Here is a 26,408-nt window from a genome sequence, read left to right on the forward strand (position 1 = left end):
ACACGTTTGTTACTGGATACTTTTCTAATACACTTCTGCCTTGGAGACTTTGAATGTTTAAGTAATATGCAACTATAATTATTTGACACATATTCATTTTTATTTTATTTTATCATTAAGTTAAGCTCATGATGCAGTGAGTGCGGACACGTTTGTTACTGGGTCCTTTTCTAATACACTTCTGCTTGCCTTGGAGACTTTGTATGTGTAAGTAATATGCAACTATAATTATTTGGCACCTGTTTATATTAACCACAACAATGAACAATGGAAAAACATGAATGAAAAATTTACCTTATGATTAGGGGTGGTTGCCCCTTTGAGTGTTGATAAATATTCATTGTTTTGGATAATAAAATCGTTTGATTTTTTAATTGCAAAATTCAAAAATCAAATGAGTTTATGAGTTTTTACACATGGGGCGGTTTAGGTCGGTTGGTAGAGCGGCCTTGCCAGCAACTTGAGGGTTGCAGGTTCGATTCCCGCTCCTGCCATCCTAGTCACTGCCGTTGTGTCCTTGGGCAAGACACTTCACCCACCTGCTCCCAGTGCCACCCACACTGGTTTGAATGTAACTTAGATATTGGGTTTCACTATGTAAAGCGCTTTGAGTCACTAGAGAAAAAGCGCTATATAAATATAATTCACTTCACTACACATGGTTTTATCATCATATTGTCATTTGTAAGTACGACTTTAAGTTGCATTGACACTCGCAAGACCAAGACGTGGCAGTCCTGTACAGTTTATGCTCTGTTTTCTATGCTTTTTTGTTGTGCCCTACAAAGTGTTCATACTGTAAGTATTCCACTCAGCCGAAAGCTTGATAAATTCAATACATTTTTATATGTAGTTACATGTATTTATCACAATAGTTCCTATTGAAATAAAAAAACGAGGGACCTCGCCACAAACAGTTCTTACTTGCGTGCCAAATAGCCGCGACAAACGGACTGGAAGTAAATGATGATGTCGGTGATCTTCAGGTCCCGCTCCTCCTCCAAGTGGGCCAGGACTCCCGCCCTGAAGAAGATCTTACTCTGGCCGATACGGAACAGGTTGTTGTCCAGCTCCAGGGCTTGGATCTGCCGGAAGCGGGAATCCTTTCATACGAGAACAAGGCAGGAAGAAGGTAAAGGTGTCTCCCGTGTCTCACCATCCTCTCGCAGGCCTGCTTGCCGTCCATGAAGCCCTTGGGGATGGCGTTCGGAGTCAGGATCTCGTACCTACGCACCAGAAGACGTTAATTCCGTGGCGCCCCTGGCCCATACTGTACAGCGCCGCAAAGTAGGGAGAGCCGGCTCCTTTGTCTCTTATGTCTTTTGTCTCTTTTACCGAATGTGTGAAATGACTAACCAATGTAAAAAAAAAAAAACATACAATATAACTTATGTATTCATTCATGTGTTTTTATTAATAAACCAAACATAACATAACATAAAATGATAACTAAAAAGAGAATACAACAAATAATTTTCTACTTATATTCAATTGAATAGACTGCAAAGACAAGATATTGTCAGGCTTTCCCCTGACAGTTTATGTTTTAGTTTTGCATTTGTCTGTTTCCTGTGTTTAGTATTTCCTGTCTTTTAGTTCCTCTTAATTTGTCAGCTTCCTGTCCTGTTCCCTGAGTGTTGTGTTCCTCCTCAGCTGCGGCTGATTGGCACCTGGCCACACCTGTTGCCAATCAGCCCGCTCCTATTTGTACCTGCTTTGTCTTGTGTCAGTTGCTGGATCACATTCGGACTTGTATTGTCGTTGCCACATGTCACTCTTGTCGTGCTACCGGTCGTTTTTGTTACAGCTACTACCTGTCATGCTACATTTTGTCCTGGTCGTCGTAGCGGTAAGCTGTTTTTGTTAGCCAGTAGCTATTTCCAGTTTTTCTGTTTGTTATCCTCTAGCTTCCATGCTAAAGTTCCTTTATGTTTTCTAGCCTCCAGTGCTAGCTCCCTTAGTTTGTTACTCCGCCCAGGTGCGTGCTTTTTGTTTGTTCTTGTTCTATTATTTATATTAAATCATGTCTTCAGATCCAAAGCCTGCCTCCATCTCTGCATCTTGTGGTTCAACAACAAATACCCCTGACAGAATGATCCAGCCAAATACGAACCCCGCAGAGTTGTCCATGGTGGAGAGGCTCAATTTAGCGCTAGAGCTAATGGCTAAATTAGTTGCGTGTAGCAAACTATAGTCCGAGAACGAATGACAAACAAGGGCGGTCTTAAATAAGGAGATAATTAATCAAATCAGGTGCGTGACGACAAACACGAAACAGGTGACACTAAATGAGTAACCATGACAACAGAAACCAAACAGGAAGTGCCACCGGGAACCAAAGACGCCGAATACAACACAGGATGATAACAAAACAGAAACAAAAACAGAATATGACATGGTCCAGGACGTGGACCATGACAGATATTTCATCTTCACTTTGTTATTTTTTGCAAACATTAGCTCATTAGGAATGTGATGCCTGCAACAGGTTTCAATAAAGCTGGCACAAGTGGCAAAAAAGAGTGAGAAAGTTGAGGAATGCTCTTGTTTGGAACATGCCTCAGGTGAACAGGCTAGTTGGGAACAGGTATGTGCCATGATTGGCTATATAAGCAGCTTCCATGAAATGCTCACTCATTCACAAACCAGGACGGGGCGAGGGTCACCACTTTGTCGACAAATGCCTGAGCAAATTGTCAAATAAGAACATTTCTCAAGCAGCTTTTGCAAGGAATTTAGGGATTTCACCATCTACGCTCCGTAATATCCTCAAAAGGTTCAGAGAATGTGGAGAAATCACTGCACGTAAGCCATGATGTTACGCACCTTGGATCTACTGAATCAAAAATCGACATCACTGTGTAAAAGATATCACCACATGGGCTCGAGAACACTTCATAAAACCACTGCCAGTAACTAGAGTTGGTCGCTACATCTGTAAGTGCAGGTTAAAACTCTACTATGCAAAGCCACAGCCATTTATCAACAACACCCGGAAATGTTTCGCCGGGCCCGAGCTCATCTAACATGGATTTATGCAAAGTGGAAAAGTGTTCTGTGGTCTGACAAGTCCACATTTCAAATTGTTGTGAGAACGGTGTGTCCTCCGGATCAAAGAGGAAAATAACCATTCGGACTGTTCTCGGGTGAAAGTGTAAAAGCCAGCATGTGTGATGGTATGGGGGTGCATTAGTGGCCAAGGCATGGGTAACTTACACATCTGTGAACGCACCATTAATGCTGAAAGGTACATACAGCTTTTGGAGCAACATCCAGGTAACGTTATCATGGACGCCCCTGCTTATTTCAACAAGACAATGCCAAGCCAGGTGTAACCAAAGTGTGGCTTCATAGTAAAAGAGTGCAGGTACTAAACTGGCCTGCCTGTAGTCCAGACATTGAAAATGTGTGGAGGCTAAAATATGAGAGGGGAGACTGTTGAACAACTTAAGCTGTACATCAAGCAAGAATGGGAAAGAATTCCACTTCAAAAATGTGTCTCCTCAGTTCCCAAACCTTTACTGAGTGTTGTTCAAAGGAAAGGCCATGTAACACACTGGTAAAAATGCCTTTTTTGCAGTGTGTTGCTGCCATTAAATTCTAAGTTTATGATTTTTTTGCAATAAAAAATAGCAAAGTTTGTCAGTGTGAAGATGAAATATCTTGTCTTTGCAGTCTATTCAATTGAATATAAGTTGAAAAGGATTTGTTGTATTCTCTTTTTATTTACCTTTTACACAACCTGACTACTTCACTGCTTTTGTAGTTTGTATACGGAAATACATTTTAAATAAAATTTTGGGGGAAACTTAATCGGCTAAGCATCGCTTTACATAATATAACTTAAAATGTGTAAAATACAAAAAAAAGAAAAAATATCATCCAAGTGAGGTTTTAGCAACTAAAAAAAAAAAAGCCAGCTCCCGTCGTTCATTCCTAAGGATTCTGCTCTGATCCGGCTCTCCCTCGCCACCGACCCATCTCTACTTTGGACACTCCTGAAGTAAAGTTTCGATATTTTAACTTGAGTATCCATATCAGAGGTTAAAGATGTGGTATAGATATTTCAGTATAGATGCTGCTAGAAGTCTCTTACCTCTGTCTGAACTCCTGGAAGACGATGCGGTTGGGAAAGCCTTGCCTGCAGATTCTGATGCCTTCCAAGACGCCGTTACATCTCAGCTGGTCCAGAACCAGGTGGGGGTCCAGTTTGCCAGCCTGGAGGACGTGAGACAATCCAAAACAAGGAAGTAATACGTTTTATATATATATATATATATATATGTATATACAGTATATATATATATATATTATTACACACACACACACACACACACACACACACACACACACACACACACACACACACACACACACACACACACACACACACACACACATTTTTACAAACCCCGTTTCCATATGAGTTGGGAAATTGTGTTAGATGTAAATATAAACAGAATACAATGATTTGCAAATTATTTTCAACCCATATTCAGTTGAATGTGCTACAAAGACAACATATTTGATGTTCAAACTCATTAACTTTATTTTTTTTTGCAAATAATTAACTTAGAATTTCATGGCTGCAACACGTGCCAAAGTAGTTGGGAAAGGGCATGTTCACCACTGTGTTACATCACCTTTTCTTTTAACAACACTCAACGTTTAGGAACTGAGGAAACGAATTGCTGAAGCTTTGAAAGTGGAATTCTTTCCCATTCTTGTTTTATGTAGAGCTTCAGTCGTTCAACAGTCCGGGGTCTCCGCTGTCGTATTTTACGCTTCATAGTGCGCCACACATTTTCGATGGGAGACAGGTCTGGACTGCAGGCGGGCCAGGAAAGTACCCGCACTCTTTTTTTTACAAAGCTGTTGTAACGCGTGCTAAAAGTGGCTTGGCATTGTCTTGCTGAAATAAGCAGGGGCGTCCATGAAAAAGACAACGCTTGGATGGCAGCATATTTGTTCCAAAACCTGCATTAATGGTGCCTTCACAGATGTGTAAGTTACCCATGCCTTGGGCACTAATGCACCCCCATACCATCACACATGCTGGCTTTTCAACTTTGCGTCGATAACAATCTGAAATGGTTCGCTTCCCCTTTGGTCCGGATGACACGATGTTGAATATTTCCAACCGGTATAGCTCGGTTGGTAGAGCGGCCGTGCCAGCAACTTGAGGGTTGCAGGTTCGATCCCCGCTTCCGCCATCCTAGTCACTGCCGTTGTGTCCTTGGGCAAGACACTTTACCCACCTGCTCCCAGTGACACCCACACTGGTTTAAAATGTAAAAATTGGATATTGGGTTTCACTATGTAAAGCGCTTTGAGTCACTAGAGAAAAAGCGCTATATAAATATAATTCACTTCCCACAAAAACAATTTGAAATGAAGACTCGTCAGACCACTGAATGCTTTTCCACTTTGCATCAGTCCATCTTATATGATCTCGGGCCCAGAGAAGCCGGCGGCGTTTCTGGATGTTGTTGATAAATGGCTTTTGCTTTGCATAGTAGAGCTTTAACTTGCACTTACAGATGTAGCGACCAACTGTATTTAGTGACAGTGTTTTTTTGAAGTATTCCTGAGCTCATGTGGTGATATCCCTTAGTTTGGGAACTGAGGAAACTAATTGTTGAAGCTTTGAAGTGGAATTCTTTCCCATTCTTGTTTTATGTAGAGCTTCAGTCGTTCAACAGTCCGGGGTCTCCGCTGTCCTATTTTACGCTTCATAATGCGCCACACATTTTCCATGGGAGACAGGTCTGGACTGCAGGCGGGCCAGGAAAGTACCCGCACGCTTTTACTACGAAGCCACACTGTTGTAACACGTAGCTTGCTAAAATAAGCAGGGGCGTCCATGATAACGTTGCTTGGACGGCAGCATATGTTGCTCCAAAAGCTTTATGTACCTTTCAGCATTAATGGTGCCTTCACAGATGTGTAAGTTACCCATGCCTTGGCCACTAATACACCCCCATACCATCACACATGCTGGCTTTTCATCTTTGCACCTATAACAATCCGGATGGTTATTTTCCTCGTTGTTCCGGAAGACACAACGTCCGCAGTTTCCCCCCCAAAATAGATATGTGGACTCGTCAGACCACAGAACACTTTTTAACTTTACATCAGTCCATCTTAGATGAGCTTAGGCCCAGCGAAGCTGGCGGCGTTTCTGGATGTTGTTGATAAATGGCTTTCGCTTTGCATAGTAGAGCTTTAACTTGCACTTACAGATGTAGCGACCAACTGTTTTTAGTGACAGTGGTTTTCTGAAGTGTTCCTGAGCCCATGTGGTGATATCCTTTAGAAATTGATGTCGGTTCTTGATACAGTGTGATGGATAGAAGGTCACGGTCATTCAATGTTGGTTTTCTGGCTATGCCGCTTACGTGGAGTGATTTCTCCAGATTCTCTGAACCTTTTGATGATATTATGGAGCGTAGATGTTGAAATCCCTAAATTTCTCGCAATTGCACTTTGAGAAACGTTGTTCTTAAACTGTTTGACTATTTGCTCACGCAGTTGTGGACAAAGGGGTGTACCTCGCCCCATCCTTTCTTGTGAAAGACTGAGCAGTTTTTGGGGAAGATGTTTTTATACCCAATCATGCCACCCACCTGTTCCCAATTAGCCTGCACACCTGTTCTAAATAAGTGCTTGATGAGCATTCCTCAACTTTATCAGTATTTATTGCCACCTTTCCCAACTTCTTTGTCACGTGTTGCTGGCATCAAATTCTAAAGTCAATGATTATTTGCACACCAAAAAATGTTTGTCAGTCTGAGGCGCTTCCAGGCCACCGCAAAAGTATCGAGCGGCAGTTGTTCCACTTACCCGTTTGTCGTGGTTGGGGATGATGCAGCGCACGAAGTTGGGGTTGGTGTTCCTGAGGGTGGCCATGAGTTTGGACAGCTGCTCCTTGTACAGCTGGCCCACCGTGCGGAACATGCCCTTCTTGGTCTTGTAGGCCGCGCCGAACGCCGTCTCCGCCATGCCGGCCACTTGGTCCAGGCCCACGATTCTGTCCACTAATGAACACGAGTGTTACATTTTTGGACCGTACATGATATTGTCGCGGCCAAGAATTCATGTGAGCTGTTGCCATGGTGATGAAAACCCATCAGCTGTCGTAACACACTTGTGTGAAGTTGACCCCTTTTTTTCTCAACGTGTGCTGGAACATTTTCGTTGGCGCCGTTACAGTTTTTAGGTTGTTCTGAAATATGTTTTAGGGTTAGTGACGTCAAAATCTGCCCAAACTTGTCTCATTGATTTGTGCTACAATTATGCTTTTTTGGGGAACAATTATAGTTTTTATGTTTTTAGCATTTTGTAGTTTTTATATCTTTAGCATTTTATAGTTTTTATGTTTTTAACATTTTATATTTCTTTATAACTTTAGCATTTTATAGTTTTTATGTTTTTAACATTTTATAGTTTTCATGTTTTTGATATTTTATACTTTGTTTTTAATATTTTGTACTTAGTTTTTAACATTTTATAGTTTTTATGTTAACATTTGACAGTTTTTATTTTTTAAACATTTTATAGTTTATGTTTTTAACATTTAGTAATGTATGTTTTTAACATATAACAGTTTTTATATTTTTAACGTATCATAGTTTGTTTTTAACATTTTATAGATTGTTTTTAATATTTACTATATTTTTGTTTTTAACATTTTATTGATTATTTGTTTAACATTTTATAGTTTATCTTTAGCATTTTATAGTTTTTATGTTTTTAAAATTTTATAGTTTTCATGTTTTTGATATTTTATACTTTGTTTTTAATATTTTATACTTAGTTTTTAACATTTTATAGTTTTTATGTTAACATTTGATAGTTTTTATTTTTTAAACATTTTATAGTTTATGTTTTTAACATTTAGTAATGTATGTTTTTAACATTTGATAGTTTTCCTGTTTTTAACATTTAACAGTTTTTATATTTTTAACATTTTATGGTTTGCTTTTAACATTTTATAGATTATGTTTTAACATTTTATTTAATTTTTGTTTTTAACATTTTATAGATTGGTTTTAACATTTTTTTTTTTTCAAATAGTTTTTGTGTTATTAACATTTTATTAATAACCACCCCCCACCTTGTCAAAATCTCCCCAAACTTCTCCCATTCGTTTGTGCTACGCTTGTGCTTTCTTGGGGGTAACATTTATAGTTTTTATGTTTTAGAAATTTTATAGTTTTTATATCTTTCGCATTTTATAGTTTTTACGTTTCTAACATTTTATAGTTTTTATATCTTTAGCATTTTATAGTTAATGTTTTTAACATTTTATATTCCTTTATAACTTTAGCATTTTATAGTTTTTATGTTTTGAACATTTTATAGTTTTCATGTTTTTGATATTTTATACTTTGCTTTTAATATTTTATACTTTGTTTTTAACATTTTATAGTTTTTATGTTAACATTTGATAGTTTTTATTTTTTAAACATTTTATAGTTTGTTTTTAACATTTAGTAATGTATGTTTTTAACATATAACAGTTTTTATATTTTTAACATATCATAGTTTGTTTTTAACATTTTATAGATTATGTTTTTAAAATTTACTATATTTTTGTTTTTAATATTTTATTGATTATTTGTTTAACATTTTATAGTTTTTATGTTAACATTTTATTGTTTTCATGTTACTAACATTGTATTATTTTCATGTTTTTAACATTTTATAGTTTTTATGTTAACATTTGATAGTTATTATTTTTTTAACATTATATAGGAATAAGCGGTAGAAAATGGTTGGATGGATAGTTTATGTTTTTAACATTTGATAGTTTTCCTGTTTTTGACATTTAACAGTTTTTATATTTTTAACATTTTATGGTTTGCTTTCAACATTTTATAGATTACGTTTTAAAATTGTATTCTATTTTTGTTTTTAACATTTTATAGTTTGTTTGTAACATTTTATTGTTTATTTTTTATACCTTTAGCATTTTATAGTTTTTATATTTGAAACATGTTATAGTTTTTATATCTTTAGCATTTTATATTTTTTATGTTTTTAACATTTTATAGTTTTTATATCTTTAGCATTTTACAGTTTTTATGTTTTTAACATTTAAGGTTTTTTATACTTTGTTTTTAACATTTTATAGTTTTTATGTTAACATTTTATTGTTTTCATGTTTGTAACATTTTATAGTTTTTAATTTTTTACATTTTATAGTTACATGTTTTTAACATTTTGTAATGTATGTTTTTAACATTTGATAGTTTTCATTTTTTTTAACATTTTACAGTATTTGTTTTCAACATTTGATAGTTTTTATTTCTTTACAATCTTATATATTTTAAGTTTTTAACATTTTATAGTTTTTTTACATTATTACATTATATAGATTGTTCTAACATTTTATATTTTTTATGTTTTTAATATTTTATAGTTTGTTTTTAACATTTTATAGATTGTTTTTAACACTTTATAGTTTTTCTTAACATTTCATAGTTTTTAACATTATATAGATTATGTTCCTACATTTTATAGTTTTTATGTTTTTAACATTTTACAGTTTGTTTTTAACATGATTTTGACATTTTACAGTTTTGATGATTTTAACATTTTATAGTTTTGATGATTTCAAGGTTTTATCATTTTAATCATTTTATAGATGTTATGTTTTTAACATTTACAGTTTTAATGATTTTGACATTTTATAGTTTTGATGATTTTAACATTTTATAGTTTTGATGATTTCAAGGTTTTATCATTTTATAGATGTTATGTTTTTAACATTTTTAAGATTGTTTTTAACATTTGATAGTTTTGATGATTTTAACATTTTATAGTTTTGATGATTTTAAGGTTTTATCAATTTTATCATTATATAGATGTTATGTTTTGAACATTTTAAAGATTGTTTTTAACATTTGATAGTTTTGATGATTTTAACATTTTATAGTTTTGATGATTTTAAGGTTTTAATAATTTTTATCATTATATAGATGTTATGTTTTGAACATTTTAAAGATTGTTTTTAACATTTGATAGTTTTGATGATTTTTAACATTTTATAGTTTTGATGATTTTAACATTTTATAGTTTTGATGATTTCAAGGTTTTATCATTTTTATCATTTTATAGATGTTTTTAACATTTATAGTTTTAATGATTTTGACATTTTATAGTTTTGATGATTTTAACATTTTATAGTTTTGATGATTTCAAGGTTTTATCATTTTTATCATTTTATAGATGTTATGTTTTTAACATTTTTAAGATTGTTTTTAACATTTGATAGTTTTGATGATTTTAACATTTTATAGTTTTGATGATTTTAAGGTTTTAATAATTTTTATCATTATATAGATGTTATGTTTTGAACATTTTAAAGATTGTTTTTAACATTTGATAGTTTTGATGATTTTTAACATTTGATGGTTTTGATGATTTTAACATTTTATAGTTAACATTTTATGTTTTTTATGTTTTTAACATTTTACAGTTTTTATGTTTTTAACATTTTATATTTTTGATGATTTCAACATTTCATACTTTTGATGATTTTAACATTTTAGTTTTCATGTAAACATTTGATAGTTTTTTGTTGAACATTTTATAGTTTTGATATTTTTAAATCTTATAGTTTTGATGATTTTAACATTTCATAGTTTTGATGATTTTAACATTTTATAGTTTTCATGTAAACATTTGATAGTTTTTTGTTGAACATTTTATAGTTTTGATGATATTTTTAAATTTTATAGTTTTGATGATTTTAACATTTCATAGTTTTGATGATTTTAACATTTTATAGTTTTCATGTAAACATTTGATAGTTTTATGTTGAACATTTTATAGTTTTGATGATTTTTTATTTTATTTTATAGTTTTGATGATTTTAACATTTTATAGTTTATGTTTTTAACATTTAATGGTTTTGAAGATTTTTACATTTTATAGTAAACATTCTATAGTTTTTATGTTAACATTTTACAGTTTGTTTTTAACATTTTATAGTTTAAACCTGATTCCGACCTTTCAACCATCCACCCACACTACTCTTTCAATATCCATCGATCCAAAACATGTTTTTTAATTCCCAGTTTTCCAGGAATTTTCTCCCCCTTGACAATAAATGAGCATTGTACAATCTACTGCACATCCCACATTTTTCATCCGATTTGATGCGTTCCAACATCCACACTCCAGGGACCCTGGACAATCAAACTAACATTTTCAAAGTTTAAAACAAATTCCAGGAATTCCCAGAGTCCCCAGCTTTCCAAAACAGTATTTTCACCTCTTCCTGGAAAGTCTTCACAGTCCACATTTTTCAACTGTTTTTTACCATTACACCTTCAAAAGTTGGGAGAACAAATGCTCTTTGTTTTCTACAAAATTCCCGGTTTTCCAGAAATTCAAAAATATCTATTCTCAATTCAAACTGTTATTACGTCAACATTTTTCAACTGATTTCTAAAACTCCAAAACAACTATCAGTATTTTTAAAAATTCACGGTTTTCCAGAAATTCCCAAATTTCCAGGAAATTCCAATTCAAACGTATTCATATTTTCAGAACGCCCTAAATTCTCAAAATGTTGCGCCATTTTTACACCCAAGTCCAATTTTTTACCCATCCACCCACACCACTCTTCCCATTTATCGAACGCAAAACATGTTTTCTATTTCCCCAAAAATTCCCGGTTTTCCCGGAACGTTGTCCCCATTGATAATGAATGGGCAATACACAGACCTCTCCATATCCCACATTTCTCACCGGATTCCAACAGTTCCAACATCCACACACTCCACTCACCCTGGATATTTAGGCCAGCATGTTTCTCGGTTGTGAAAATTCCCTGATTACCAGGAATCACCAGGAATCACCCCAAACGATAATAAATGGGCAATACCTCTCCATATGCCACATTTCTCACCGGATTCCAACAGTTCCAACATCCACACGTGTCTATTTACCCTGGACATTCAAGCCAGCATGTTTCTCGGTTCTGAAAATTCCCTGATTACCCGGAAAAAAACGGAATTCCCCCTATTGATGATGAATGGGCAATACACAGACCTCTCCATATCCCACCTTTCTCACCGGATTCCAACAGTTCTAACATCCACACACTCCACTCACCCTGGATATTTAGGCCAGCATGTTCCTCGGTTCTAAAAATTCCCTGTTTACCAGGAATTACCAGGAATTACCCATATTGATAACGAATGGGCAATTCACAGACCTCTCCATATGTCACCTTTCTCACCGGATTCCAACAGTTCTAACATCCACACACTCCACTCACCCTGGACATTATAGTCAGCATGTTTTTTGGTTCAGAAAATTTCCTGATTGCTCTGAATTACCAGGAATTACCCCTATCGATAACGAATGGGCAATTCACAGACCTCTCCATATCCCACATTTCTCACTGGATTCCAACATCCACACACTTTACTCACCTTGGATATTCAAGCCGACATGTTTCTCAGTTCAGAAAATTTCCTGATTGCTCTGAATTACCAGGAATTACCCCTATCGATAATGAATGGGCAATACCTCTCCATATCCCACATTTCTCACCAGATTCCAACAGTTCCAACATCCACACACTCCACTCACCCTGGACATTCAAGCCAGTATGTCTCTCGGTTCTGAAAATTCCCTGATTACCCGGAATTACCAGGATTTCCCCCCAATTGATAATGAATGGGCAATACCTTTCCATATGCCACATTTCTCACCGGATTCCAACAGTTCCAACATCCACACACTCCACTCACCCTGGATATTCAAGCCAGCATGTCTCTCGGTTAAGAAAATTCCCTGATTACCCGGAATTACCAGGATTTCCCCCCAATTGATAATGAATGGGCAATACCTTTCCATATGCCACATTTTTCACCGGATTCCAACAGTTCCAACATCCACACACTCCCCTCATCCTGGACATTCAAGCCAGGATGTTTCTCGGTTCTGAAAATTCCCTGATTACCCGAAATTACCAGGAATTCCCCCTTTTGATAGTGAATGGCAATACCTCTCCATATCCCACATTTCTCATCGGATTCCAACAGTTCCAACATCCACACACTCCACTCATCCTGGGCATTCAAGCCAGCATGTTTCTCGGCTCTAAAAATTCCCTGATTACCCGGAATTACCAGGAATTCCCCATATTGATAACGAATGGGCAATTCACAGACCACTCCATATGTCACATTTCTCACCGGATTCCAACAGTTCTAACATCCACACACTCCACTCACCCTGGACATTCAAGTCAGCATGTTTTTTGGTTCAGAAAATTTCCTGATTGCTCTGAATTACCAGGAATTACCCCTATCGATAACGAATGGGCAATTCACAGACCTCTCCATATCCCACATTTCTCACTGGATTCCAACATCCACACACTTTACTCACCTTGGATATTCAAGCCGACATGTTTCTCAGTTCAGAAAATTTCCTGATTGCTCTGAATTACCAGGAATTACCCCTATCGATAATGAATGGGCAATACCTCTCCATATCCCACATTTCTCACCAGATTCCAACAGTTCCAACATCCCCACACTCCACTCACCCTGGACATTCAAGCCAGTATGTCTCTCGGTTCTGAAAATTCCCTGATTACCCGGAATTACCAGGATTTCCCCCCAATTGATAATGAATGGGCAATTCACAGACCTCTCTACATATGCCACATTTCTCACCAGATTCCAACAGTTCCAACATCCACACATTCCACTCATCCTGGACATTCAAGCCAGTATGTCTCTCAGTTCTGAAAATTCCTTTATTACCCGGAATTACCAGGATTTCCCCCCTATTGATAATCAATGGGCGATACCTCTTCACATCCCACATTTCTCACCGGATTCCAACAGTTCCAACATCCACACACTCCACTCACCCTGAACATTCAAACCAGTATGTCTCTCAGTTCAAATCATTCCCCGATTACCCGGAATTACCAGGAACCCCCCCCCCCATTGATAATGAATGGGCAATTCACAGACCTCTCTACATATGCCACATTTCTCACCAGATTCCAACAGTTCCAACATCCACACATTCCACTCACCCTGGACATTCAAGCCAGTATGTCTCTCAGTTCTGAAAATTCCCTGATTACCTGGAATTACCAGGAATTCCCCCATTTTTGATAATGAATGGGCAATATCTCTCCATATGCCACATTTTTCACCGGATTCCAACAGTTCCAACATCCACACACTCCACTCACCCTGGACATTCAAGCCAGGATGTTTCTCGGTTCTGAAAATTCCCTGATTACCCGAAATTACCAGGAATTCCCCCTTTTGATAGTGAATGGGCAATACCTCTCCATATCCCACATTTCTCACCGGATTCCAACAGTTCCAACATCCACACACTCCACTCACCCTGGGCATTCAAGCCAGCATGTTTCTCGGCTCTAAAAATTCCCTGATTACCCGGATTTACCAGGAATTCCCCTCTATTGATAATGAATGGGCAATTCACAGACCTCTCCACATCCCACATTTCTCACCGGATTCCAACAGTTCCAACATCCACACACTCCACTCACCCTGGACATTCAAGCCAGCATGTTTCTCCGCTCTAAAAATTCCCTGATTACCAGGAATTCCCCCCTACTAACAAATTGTAGTTACTAAATAAATAAGAAGCTACTCACAACTTTAGTAGTTCTTTCACTGAATACTAACTCAAGTATTTTTTTGAATGGCATCTTTTTACTGACACCTGAGTCAAATCAGTCTAAAATAATTACTCAAGTGGAATTTTTGGCTATTGTGACCACTTTTCTTCCCCGTATTTTTCTACCACTGTCCTGTAAATCTGATCCATTTCCTCTTTCATGGTCTTTCACATTCTTCCTTCCCCCCCGAACGAGTCTAACAGACGTCGCTCAGGCATCTCACCGTCTTTCCAGAGTTCGGCCACAAACTTGTCGGTGGACTGGTGCAGCAGCGTGGCCACGTTGTCGTTCAAGGGGTCCATGTTCTTCATCAGCCATTCGTCAGCTTTGTAGTCCACCTGAGGAAAGAAAACACGTTGGGATCACTCGCCCGCGTGAACCAAAGGGTGTAAAATATTTTTCCACTGACCAACACGGACTGATAAATCACAGGATGTCGGGGGCATTTTTGTAGTTTTCACTTTCAAAACCTGCACAATATTTTGATATTTCACAGGTTGTGCTGTCTCGAGCTTGGCAGAGTAACCGTGTAATACTCTTCCATGTCAGTAGGTGGCTAATTGCATTGTCGATGTCGGGAACGACGACGATGGTTTGCAGGTGAAAAGGTATCTAATGTTCAAACCAAAAATAAACAAAAGTCGAGTGCCGCCAAGAAACGGCATTGAAGCTGAGGGAAAAATGTGCAAAACTGAACTGGCTGCAAAGTAAACAAACAGAATGCTGGACGACAGCAAAGACTTACAGCGTGTGGAGCGGACGGCGTCCACAAAGTAATTCCGTACTTCACATGACAATCAACAACCAGATAGGAGCGCAGGACCAGAACTAAAACATTTTTTAACATTTTGGAATTTATGTTTTTAACATTTGATAGTTTTAATGTTTTTAACATTTTACAGTTTTTATGCTTTTAACATTTGATAGTCTTTATTTTTTTTTACATTTGATAGTTTTTCTGTTTTACCATTTTGTAGATCGTTTTTAACATTTTAAATTTGATTTTTTTTAACATTTTATAGTTTTTATTTCCTTAGCATTTTATGGTTTTTATGTTTAACATTTGATAGTTTTTTTAACATTTTATAGTTTTTGTTTTTAACATTTAATAGTTTGTTTTTAACATTTTATAGTTTTTATGTTATTAACATTTTTATAGTTTTGATGTCATTAACATTTTGTTTTAATGTTTTTCACATTTTATAGCTTTTATGTTTTTGACATTCAATAATTTTTGTTAATATTTTATTGTTTTCATATTTATAACATTTGATCGTTTTCATGTTAACATTTTACAGTTTTTATCTTTTTAACATTTTATAGTTTGTTTTTAACATTTCATAGTTTTTATTTTTGTAACATTCTATAATTTTTTTTAACATTTTGTAGTTTTTATATCTTTAGCATTTTATAGTTTTTATGTTTTTAACATTTTAAAGTTTATGTTTTTAACATTTGATAGTTTTTATTTTTGTAAAATTCTATAATTTTTTGTAACATCTTGTAGTTTTTATATCTTTAGCATTTTATAGTTTTTATGTTTTTAACATTTTAAAGTTTATGTTTTTAACATTTTATAATTTTGATGTTTTGAAAATTTTATAGTTTAATTAATTTTATAGTTTATTTTTAACATTTTATAGTTTTTATATTAAAATTTTGTTTTCATGTTTTTCACATTTTATAAATGTTATGTTTTTGACATTTGATAGTTATGTTAAATGTTTTTGTTTTCATGTTTTTAATATTTTATAGTTTTTATCTTTTTAACATTTCATAGTTTGTTTATAACATTTGATTGTTTTGATTTTTGTAACATTTAATAGTTTGTTTTTAACATTTGGTAGTTTTTATATTTTCAGCATTTTATAGTTGATATGTTAACATTTTATAGTCTATGTTTAACATTTTATAGTTTTTAAGGTTATTAAAATGTTATAGTTTTTATGGATGTAATCAACATTTTGTTTTCAAGTTTTTCACATGTTATAGTTTTTATGTTTTTAACATTTTATAGTTTTTTAATTTTATAGTTTTTATGTTAACATTTTATAGTTTTTATGTTAACATTTTGTTTTCATGTTTTTCACATTTTATAAATGTTATATTTTTGACATTTGATAGTTTTTATGTTAATATTTGATTGTTTTCATGTTTTTAACATTTGATAGTTTTTATGTTTTTAACATTTGATAGTTTTTATGTTTTTAACAATTTATAGTTTGTTTATAACATTTGATAGTTTTTATTTTTGTAACATTTTATAGTTTGTTTTGAACATTTTGTAGTTTTTATATCTTCATCATTTTATAGTTGTGATGTTTTTAACATTTTATAGTTTGTTTTTAACATTTTATATTTTTTATGTTATGAACATTTTAGTTTTTTTATTTTATAGTTTGTTCTTAACATTTTATAGTTTTTATGTTAACATGTTTTCATGTTTTTCACAATTGATAAAGTTTATGTTTTTGACATTTGATAGTATGTATATTAACATTTTATTGTTTTCATGTTTTTAACATTTGATAGTTTTCATGTAAACATTTGAAAGTTGTTATGTTTTTAACATTTCATAGTTTGTTTTTAAAAAATTTTATTTTGTTTTTTTACATTTTAAAGTTTTTAACAGTTCATAGTTTTTATGTTTTCAACATTTTATAGTTTTGATGTTTTCAACATCTTATATTTTTGATGTTTTCAACTTTTGATGTTTTTATTTTTTTTATTTTAAAGTTTTATATTTTTACCATGTTATAGTTTATGTTTTTAACATTTTATAGTTTATGTTTTTAACATTTTATAGTTTGTGTTTAACATTTTATGGTTTGTTTTTACCATTTTATAATTTATGTTAACATTTTTGTAGTTTTTATGTTAACATTTTGTTTTCATGTTTTTCACATTTTACAGTTTTTATGTTTTTGACATTTGATAGTTTTTATGTTATTAACATTTTACTGTTTTCATGTTTTTAACATTTGATAGTTTTCATGTTAACATTTTACAGTTTTTATGTTTTTAACATTTTATAGTTTGTTTTTAACATTTTTTAGTTTGTTTTTTACATTTTATAGTTTTTAACAGTTTATAGTTTTTATGTTTTCAACATTTTATAGTTTTGATGTTTTCAACGTATTATATTTTTGATGATTTCAACATTTGATGTTTTTATTTTTTTTTTATTTTAAAGTTTGATATTTTTACCATGTTATGGTTTATGTTTTTAACATTTTATAGTTTATGTTTTGAACATTTCATAGTTTGTGTTTAGCATTTTATAGTTTGTTTTTAACATTGTATAGTTTTTATGTTGACATTTTTGTAGTTTGTATGTTAACATTTTGTTTTCATGTTTTTCACATTTTACAGTTTTTATGTTTTTGACATTTGATAGTTTTTATGTTATTAACATTTTACTGTTTTCATGTTTGTAACTTTTGATAGTTTTCATGTTAACATTTTACAGTGTTTATGTTTTGAACATTTTATAGTTTTTATTTTGTAACATTTTATAGTTTGTTTTTAACATTTTATAATCTTTATGTTAACATTTTTGTAGTTTTTTATGTTAACATTTTGTTTTCATGTTTTTCACATTTGACAGTTTTTATGTTTTTGACATTTGATAGTTTTTATGTCATTAACATTTTACTGTTTTCATGTTTTTAACATTTGATAGTTTTCATGTTAACATTTTACAGTTTTTATGTTTTTAACATTTTATAGTTTTTATAATGTAACATTTTATAGTTTGTTTTTAAAATTTTTTAGTTTGTTTTGAACATTTTAAATTTTTAACATTTTATAGTTTCTTTATGTTTTCAAAATGTTATAGTTTTGATGTTTTTAATATCTTACACTTTAGATGTTTTTAACATTTGATGGTTTTTTTTAGCATTTTAAAGTTTTCATGTTTTTACCATGTTATATTTCATGTTTTTAACATTTTATAGTTTGTGTTTAACATTTTATAGTTTGTTTTTAACATTTTATAATTTTTATGTAAACATTTTTGTAGTTTTTATGTGAACATTTTGTTTTCATGTTTTTCACATTTTACAGTTTTAATGTTTTTGACATTTGATAGTTTTTATGTTATTAACATTTTACTGTTTTCATGTTTTTAACATTTGATAGTTTTCATGTTAACATTTTACAGTTTTTACGTTTATAACATTTTATAGTTTTTATTTTGTAACATTTTATAGTTTGTTTTTAACATTTTTTAGTTTGTTTTTAACATTTAAAATTTGTAACATTTTCTAGTTTTGTTTACGTTTTCAAAATTTTATAGTTTTGATGTTTTTAACATTTTACAGTTTTGATGTTTTTAACATTTGATCGTTGTTTTTTTTCAACATTTTAAAGTTTTTATGTTTTTACCATGTTATATTTCATGTTTTTAACATTTATATTTTTTTTCTTTTTGACATTTTATAGTTTTTATATCTTTAGCATTTTATAGCTCTTATGTTTTTAAAATGTTATAGTTTGTTTTTAACATTTAATAGTTTGTTTTTAACATTTAATAGTTTGTTTAGTTTTTAAGTTAACTGTTGTTGTGATTGACAGGCCGGTAGGACCACAAGGGGTGTGGTCTGGTGGTGCCACGTTAATTGGATTAGTCTAACACCGTGATGCCAACAGAGTCCGAGTCTTTGACACGGCCAGGAACCCGAGATGAGGAATGTCGGCCACCCCATCTGGCTTTTATCAAACTCCGGCTGTTTTCCGCATATTTTCTCTCCGGAGGATTTATTTGAACAAGTTGAAATGTAACGCCGCCTCCCGGTGTTCTGTCATGGCGGCTCCAGGAGTTGGACCCGCGCACCCCGCCTGGTTCCACTCCTAAAGATGCGAGCTTCTGCTTGAATTGTTGACCACTCCTCTTGACAAAATGGGTGCAGTTTGGCTAAATGTGCTGCTTTTCTGACATGGACTTGTTTCTTCAGCATTGTCCACACCTTTAAGTCAGGACTTTGGGAAGGCCATTTTGGCCTTTAATCCCAGGGACACCATGCATACCGTCAAGCATGGTGGTGTCAGTATTATGCTCTGGGCCTGTTTTGCTGCCAATGGAACTGCTGCTTTAAATGGGACGATGAAAAAGGAGAATTAGCTCCAAATTGTTTAGGACCAGCAAGGACCATCAGCCCGGAGTCTGGGACTTGGGCACAGTTGGGTGATCAAACAGGACAATGACCCCCAAACACACCTCAAAAGTGGTAAAGGATTGACTGAATGTTTATTTAGACAGCCCTGAATCACAAGTGTCTCAAAGGGTTGCACAAGCCACAACGACATCCTCGGTTCAGAGCCCACATAGGGGCAAAGAAAAACTCACAACCCAGTGGGATGTCAATGTGAATGACTATGAGAAACCTTGGAGAGGACCGCAGTTGTGGGTGACATAATGGATCTAATATAATAGTGAGAGTCCAGTCCATAGTGGATCTAACATAATAGTGAGAGTCCAGTCCATAGTGGATCTAACATAATAGTGAGAGTCCAGTCCATAGTGGATCTAACATAATAGTGAGAGTCCAGTCCATAGTGGATCTAACAATAGTGTGAGAGTCCAGTCCGAAGTGGATCTAACATTTTAGTGTGAGAGTCCAGTCCATAGTGGATCTAACATAATAGTGAGAGTCCAGTCCATAGTGGATCCAACATAATAGTGAGAGTCCAGTCCATAGTGGATCTAACATAATAGTGAGAGTCCAGTCCATAGTGGATCTAACAATAGTGTGAGAGTCCAGTCCATAGTGGATCCAACATAATAGTGAGAGTCCAGTCCGAAGTGGATCTAACATAATAGTGTGAGAGTCCAGTCCATAGTGGATCCAACATAATAGTGAGAGTCCAGTCCATAGTGGATCCAACATAATAGAGAGAGTCCAGTCCATAGTGGATCTAACATAATAGAGAGAGTCCAGTCCATAGTGGATCCAACATAATAGTGAGAGTCCAGTCCGAAGTGGATCTAACATAATAGTGTGAGAGTCCAGTCCATAGTGGATCCAACATAATAGTGAGAGTCCAGTCCATAAATGATCTAACATAGTAGTGAGAGAGTCCAGTTCATAGTGGATCTAACATAATAGTGAGAGTCCAGTCCATAGTGGATCTAACATAATAGTGTGAGAGTCCAGTCCATAGTGGATCTAGCATAATAGAGAGAGTCCAGTCCATAGTGGATCTAACATAATAGAGAGAGTCCAGTCCATAGTGGATCTAACATAATAGTGAGAGTCCAGTCCATAGTGGATCTAACATAATAGTGAGAGTCCAGTCCATAGTGGATCTAACATAATAGTGAGAGAGTCCAGTCCATAGTGGATCTAACATAATAGTGAGAGTCCAGTCCATAGTGGATCTAACATAATAGTGTGAGAGTCCAGTCCATAGTGGCTCTAACATAATAGTGGGAGTCCAGTCCATAGTGGATCTAACATAATAGTGATAGTCCAGTCCATAGTGGATCTATCATAATAGTGATAGTCCAGTCCATAGTGGATCTAACATAATAGTGATAGTCCAGTCCATAGTGGATCTAACATAATAGTGATAGTCCAGTCCATAGTGGATCTAACATAATAGTGATAGTCCAGTCCATAGTGGATCCAACAATAGTGTGAGAGTCCAGTCCGAAGTGGACCTAACATAATAGTGTGAGAGTCCAGTCCATAGTGGATCCAACATAATAGTGAGAGTCCAGTCCATAGTGGATCTAACATAATAGAGAGAGTCCAGTCCATAGTGGATCTAACATAATAGAGAGAGTCCAGTCCATAGTGGATCTAACATAATAGTGAGAGTCCAGTCCATAGTGGATCTAACATAATAGTGAGAGAGTCCAGTCCATAGTGGATCTAACATAATAGTGTGAAAGTCCAGTCCATAGTGGATCTAACATAATAGTGAGAGTCCGGTCCATAGTGGATCTAACATAATAGTGTGAGAGTCCAGTCCATAGTGGATCTAACATAATAGTGAGAGTCCAGTCCATAGTGGATCTAACATAATAGTGATAGTCCAGTCCATAGTGGATCTAATATAATAGTGATAGTCCAGTCCATAGTGGATCCAACATAAAAGTGATAGTCCAGTCCATAGTGGATCTAACATAATAGTGATAGTCCAGTCCATACTGGATCTAACATAATAGTGATAGTCCAGTCCATAGTGTATCTAACATAATAGTGATAGTCCAGTCCATAGTGGATCTAACATAATAGTGAGAGTCCAGTCCATAGTGGATCTAATATAATAGTGAGAGTCCAGTCCATAGTGGATCTAGCATAATAGTGAGAGTCCAGTCCATAGTGGATCTAACATAATAGTGAGAGTCCAGTCCGTAGTGGATCTAACATAATAGTGAAAGTCCAGTCCATAAATGATCTAACAGTAGTGAGAGAGTCCAGTTCATAGTGGATCTAACATAATAGTGAGAGTCCAGTCCATAGTGGATCTAACATAATAGTGAGAGTCCAGTCCATAGTGGATCTAACATAATAGTGAAAGTCCAGTCCATAAATGATCTAACATAGTAGTGAGAGAGTCCAGTTCATAGTGGATCTAACATAATAGTGAGAGTCCAGTCCATAGTGGATCTAGCATAATAGTGAGAGTCCAGTCCATAGTGGATCTAACATAATAGTGAGAGTCCAGTCCGTAGTGGATCTAACATAATAGTGAGAGTCCAGTCCATAGTGGATCTAACATAATAGTGAGAGTCCAGTCCATAGTGGATCAAACATAATAGTGAGAGTCCAGTCCATAGTGGATCTAACATAATAGTGGGAGTCCAGTCCATAGTGGATCTAACATAATAGTGAGAGTCCAGTCCATAGTGGATCTAACATAATAGTGTGAGAGTCCAGTCCATAGTGGCTCTAACATAATAGTGAGAGTCCAGTCCATAGTGGATCTATCATAATAGTGATAGTCCAGTCCATAGTGGATCTATCATAAAAGTGATAGTCCAGTCCATAGTGGATCTAACATAATAGTGATAGTCCAGTCCATAGTGGATCTAACATAATAGTGATAGTCCAGTCCATAGTGGATCCAACAATAGTGTGAGAGTCCAGTCCGAAGTGGATCTAACATAATAGTGTGAGAGTCCAGTCCATAGTGGATCCAACATAATAGTGAGAGTCCAGTGTCATAGTGGATCTAACATAATAGAGTCCAGTCCATAGTGGATCTAACATAATAGAGAGAGTCCAGTCCATAGTGGATCCAACATAATAGTGAAAGTCCAGTCCATAGTGGATCTAACATAATAGTGAGAGAGTCCAGTCCATAGTGGATCTAACATAATAGTGAGAGTCCAGTCCATAGTGGATCCAACATAATAGTGAGAGTCCAGTGTCATAGTGGATCTAACATAATAGAGTCCAGTCCATAGTGGATCTAACATAATAGAGAGAGTCCAGTCCATAGTGGATCCAACATAATAGTGAAAGTCCAGTCCATAGTGGATCTAACATAATAGTGAGAGAGTCCAGTCCATAGTGGATCTAACATAATAGTGTGAGAGTCCAGTCCATAGTGGATCTAACATAATAGTGAGAGTCCAGTCCATAGTGGATCTAACATAATAGTGTGAGAGTCCAGTCCATAGTGGCTCTAACATAATAGTGAGAGTCCAGTCCATAGTGGATCTAACATAATAGTGATAGTCCAGTCCATAGTGGATCTAACATAATAGTGATAGTCCAGTCCATAGTGGATCTAACATAATAGTGATAGTCCAGTCCATAGTGGATCTAACATAATAGTGATAGTCCAGTCCATACTGGATCTAACATAATAGTGATAGTCCAGTCCATAGTGTATCTAACATAATAGTGATAGTCCAGTCCATAGTGGATCTAACATAATAGTGAGAGTCCAGTCCATAGTGGATCTAACATAATAGTGAAAGTCCAGTCCATAAATGATCTAACATAGTAGTGAGAGAGTCCAGTTCATAGTGGATCTAACATAATAGTGAGAGTCCAGTCCATAGTGGATCTAACATAATAGTGAAAGTCCAGTCCATAAATGATCTAACATAGTAGTGAGAGAGTCCAGTTCATAGTGGATCTAACATAATAGTGAGAGTCCAGTCCATAGTGGATCTAGCATAATAGTGAGAGTCCAGTCCATAGTGGATCTAACATAATAGTGAGAGTCCAGTCCGTAGTGGATCTAACATAATAGTGAGAGTCCAGTCCATAGTGGATCTAACATAATAGTGAGAGTCCAGTCCGTAGTGGATCTAACATAATAGTGAGAGTCCAGTCCATAGTGGATCTAACATAATAGCGAGAGTCCAGTCCATAGTGGATCTAACATAATAGGGATAGTCCAGTCCATAGTGGATCAAACATAATAGTGAGAGTCCAGTCCATAGTGGATCTAACATAATAGTGAGAGTCCAGTCCATAGTGGATCTAACATAATAGTGTGAGAGTCCAGTCCATAGTGGATCTAACATAATAGTGTGAGAGTCCAGTCCATAGTGGATCTAACATAATAGTGTGAGAGTCCAGTCCATAGTGGATCTAACATAATAGTGTGAGAGTCCAGTCCATAGTGGATCTAACATAATAGAGAGAGTCCAGTCCATAGTGGATCTAACATAATAGAGAGAGTCCAGTCCATAGTGGGGCCAGCAAAGACCATCCTGGGGGCCGACAGGTCAGCAGCACAGAGATGTCCCCAACAAATCGGGCTAGAATGAAGGTTTTAGAATGGCCTTCCCGAAGTCCTGACTTAAAAGTGTGGACAATGCTGAAGAAACAAGTCCATGTCAGAAAAGCAACACATTTAGCTGAAATGCAGCAATTTTGCGGTCAAAAATGCAAGCAGAAGCTTGTGGATGACTACCAGAAGTCGTCTTATTGCAGTGAAACTTTTCAGTAGAGTCATAATAAATTCATAAAAGAAGCAAACTTCATGCAGAGAATGCTGAGGATGGCGGACTCCTTTTCCTCCTATCTGGGAGATCGTAAAAAAAACGCTGCCTGACCAGGGCTCAGAAAATTTGCAGAGACTCCTCCCACTCCCACCAAGGACTGTTTTCACTGCTGGACTCGAGAAAGAGGTTCCGTAGCAGAACCTCCAGGTTCTGTAACAGCTTCTTGCCTCAGGCCGGAAGACTTTTGAACGCATCATAATAATCCCCTCAATTCCCCCCAAAAATGCTAGAATATAAAGAAAAAACTGCAATAAATGTATCTGTACAGTAATCTGCACCTTATTGCTTTTTTATCCTATGAGCTAATGCAGGGGTCGGGAACCTTTTTGTCTGAGAGAGCCACGAAAGCCAAATATTTTAAAATGTATTTATAGTTTGTTCTTAACATTTTATAGTTTTTATGTCATTGACATTGTATAGTATTTATGTTAACATGTTGTTTTCATGTTTTTCACAATTGATACATTTTATGTTTTGACATTTGATAGTATTTATATGAACATTTTATTGTTTTCATGTTTTTAACATTTGATAGTTTTCATGTAAACATTTGAAAGTTTTTATGTTTTTAACATTTTATAGTTTGTTTTTAACATTTTTTAGTTTTTAGTTTGTTTTTTACAGTTTATAGTTTTTATGTTTTCAACATTTTATAGTTTTGATGTTTTCAACATTTTATAGTTTTGATATTTTCATTTGTTTTTATTTTAAAGTTTTATATTTTTACCATGTTATAGTTTGTTTTTAAAATGTTATAGTTTATGTTTTTATCATTTTATAGTTTGTTTTTAACATTTTATAGTTTTTATGTTAACATTTTTGTAATTTTTATGTTAACATTTTGTTTTCATGTTTTTCACATTTGACGGTTTTTATGTTTTTGACATTTGATAGTTTTTATGTTAACATTTTACTGTTTTTATGTTTGTAACATTTGATAGTTTTCATGTAAACATTTGAAAGTTTTTATGTTTTTAACATTTTATAGTTTGTTTTTAACATTTTTTAGTTTTTAGTTTGTTTTTTACAGTTTATAGTTTTTATGTTTTCAACATTTTATAGTTTTGATGTTTTCAACATTTTATAGTTTTGATATTTTCATTTGTTTTTATTTTAAAGTTTTATATTTTTACCATGTTATAGTTTGTTTTTAAAATTTTATAGTTTATGTTTTTAACATTTTATAGTTTGTTTTTAACATTTTATAGTTTTTATGTTAACATTTTTGTCATTTTGATGTTAACATTTTGTTTTCATGTTTTTCACATTTTACGGTTTTTATGTTTTTGACATTTGATAGTTTTTATGTTAACATTTTACTGTTTTCATGTTTTTAACATTTGATAGTTTTCATGTAAACATTTGAAAGTTTTTATGTTTTTAACATTTTATAGTTTGTTTTTAACATGTTTTAGTTTTTAGTTTGTTTTTTACAGTTTATAGTTTTTATGTTTTCAACATTTTATAGTTTTGATGTTTTCAACATTTTATAGTTTTGATATTTTCATTTGTTTTTATTTTAAAGTTTTATATTTTTACCATGTTATAGTTTGTTTTTAAAATTTTATAGTTTATGTTTTTAACATTTTATAGTTTGTTTTTAACATTTTATAGTTTTTATGTTAACATTTTTGTAATTTTTATGTTAACATTTTGTTTTCATGTTTTTCACATTTTACGGTTTTTATGTTTTTGACATTTGATAGTTTTTATGTTAACATTTTACTGTTTTCATGTTTG

The 26,408-nt window shown here is 34.0% G+C and overlaps 1 protein-coding gene across 2 annotated transcripts in view; it reads right to left on the reverse strand.

The window, feature by feature from the left end:
• LOC133541166 (myosin-10-like) overlaps window positions 1-26,408 on the reverse strand; it is a 251,556-nt gene that overhangs the window by 77,033 nt on the left and 148,115 nt on the right. For both annotated transcript variants that reach the window (XM_061884291.1, XM_061884290.1), the window contains 5 exons: window positions 14,919-15,033; window positions 6,844-7,037; window positions 4,097-4,218; window positions 1,157-1,226; window positions 925-1,085 (listed from right to left, as the gene is read on the reverse strand). In XM_061884291.1, the coding sequence (XP_061740275.1) occupies window positions 925-1,085; window positions 1,157-1,226; window positions 4,097-4,218; window positions 6,844-7,037; window positions 14,919-15,033 (662 nt within the window). The remainder of the gene's footprint in view (window positions 1-924; window positions 1,086-1,156; window positions 1,227-4,096; window positions 4,219-6,843; window positions 7,038-14,918; window positions 15,034-26,408) is intronic.

Source organism: Nerophis ophidion, linkage group LG23, assembly GCF_033978795.1.
Source record: "Nerophis ophidion isolate RoL-2023_Sa linkage group LG23, RoL_Noph_v1.0, whole genome shotgun sequence".
Lineage (NCBI taxonomy): Eukaryota > Metazoa > Chordata > Actinopteri > Syngnathiformes > Syngnathidae > Nerophis > Nerophis ophidion.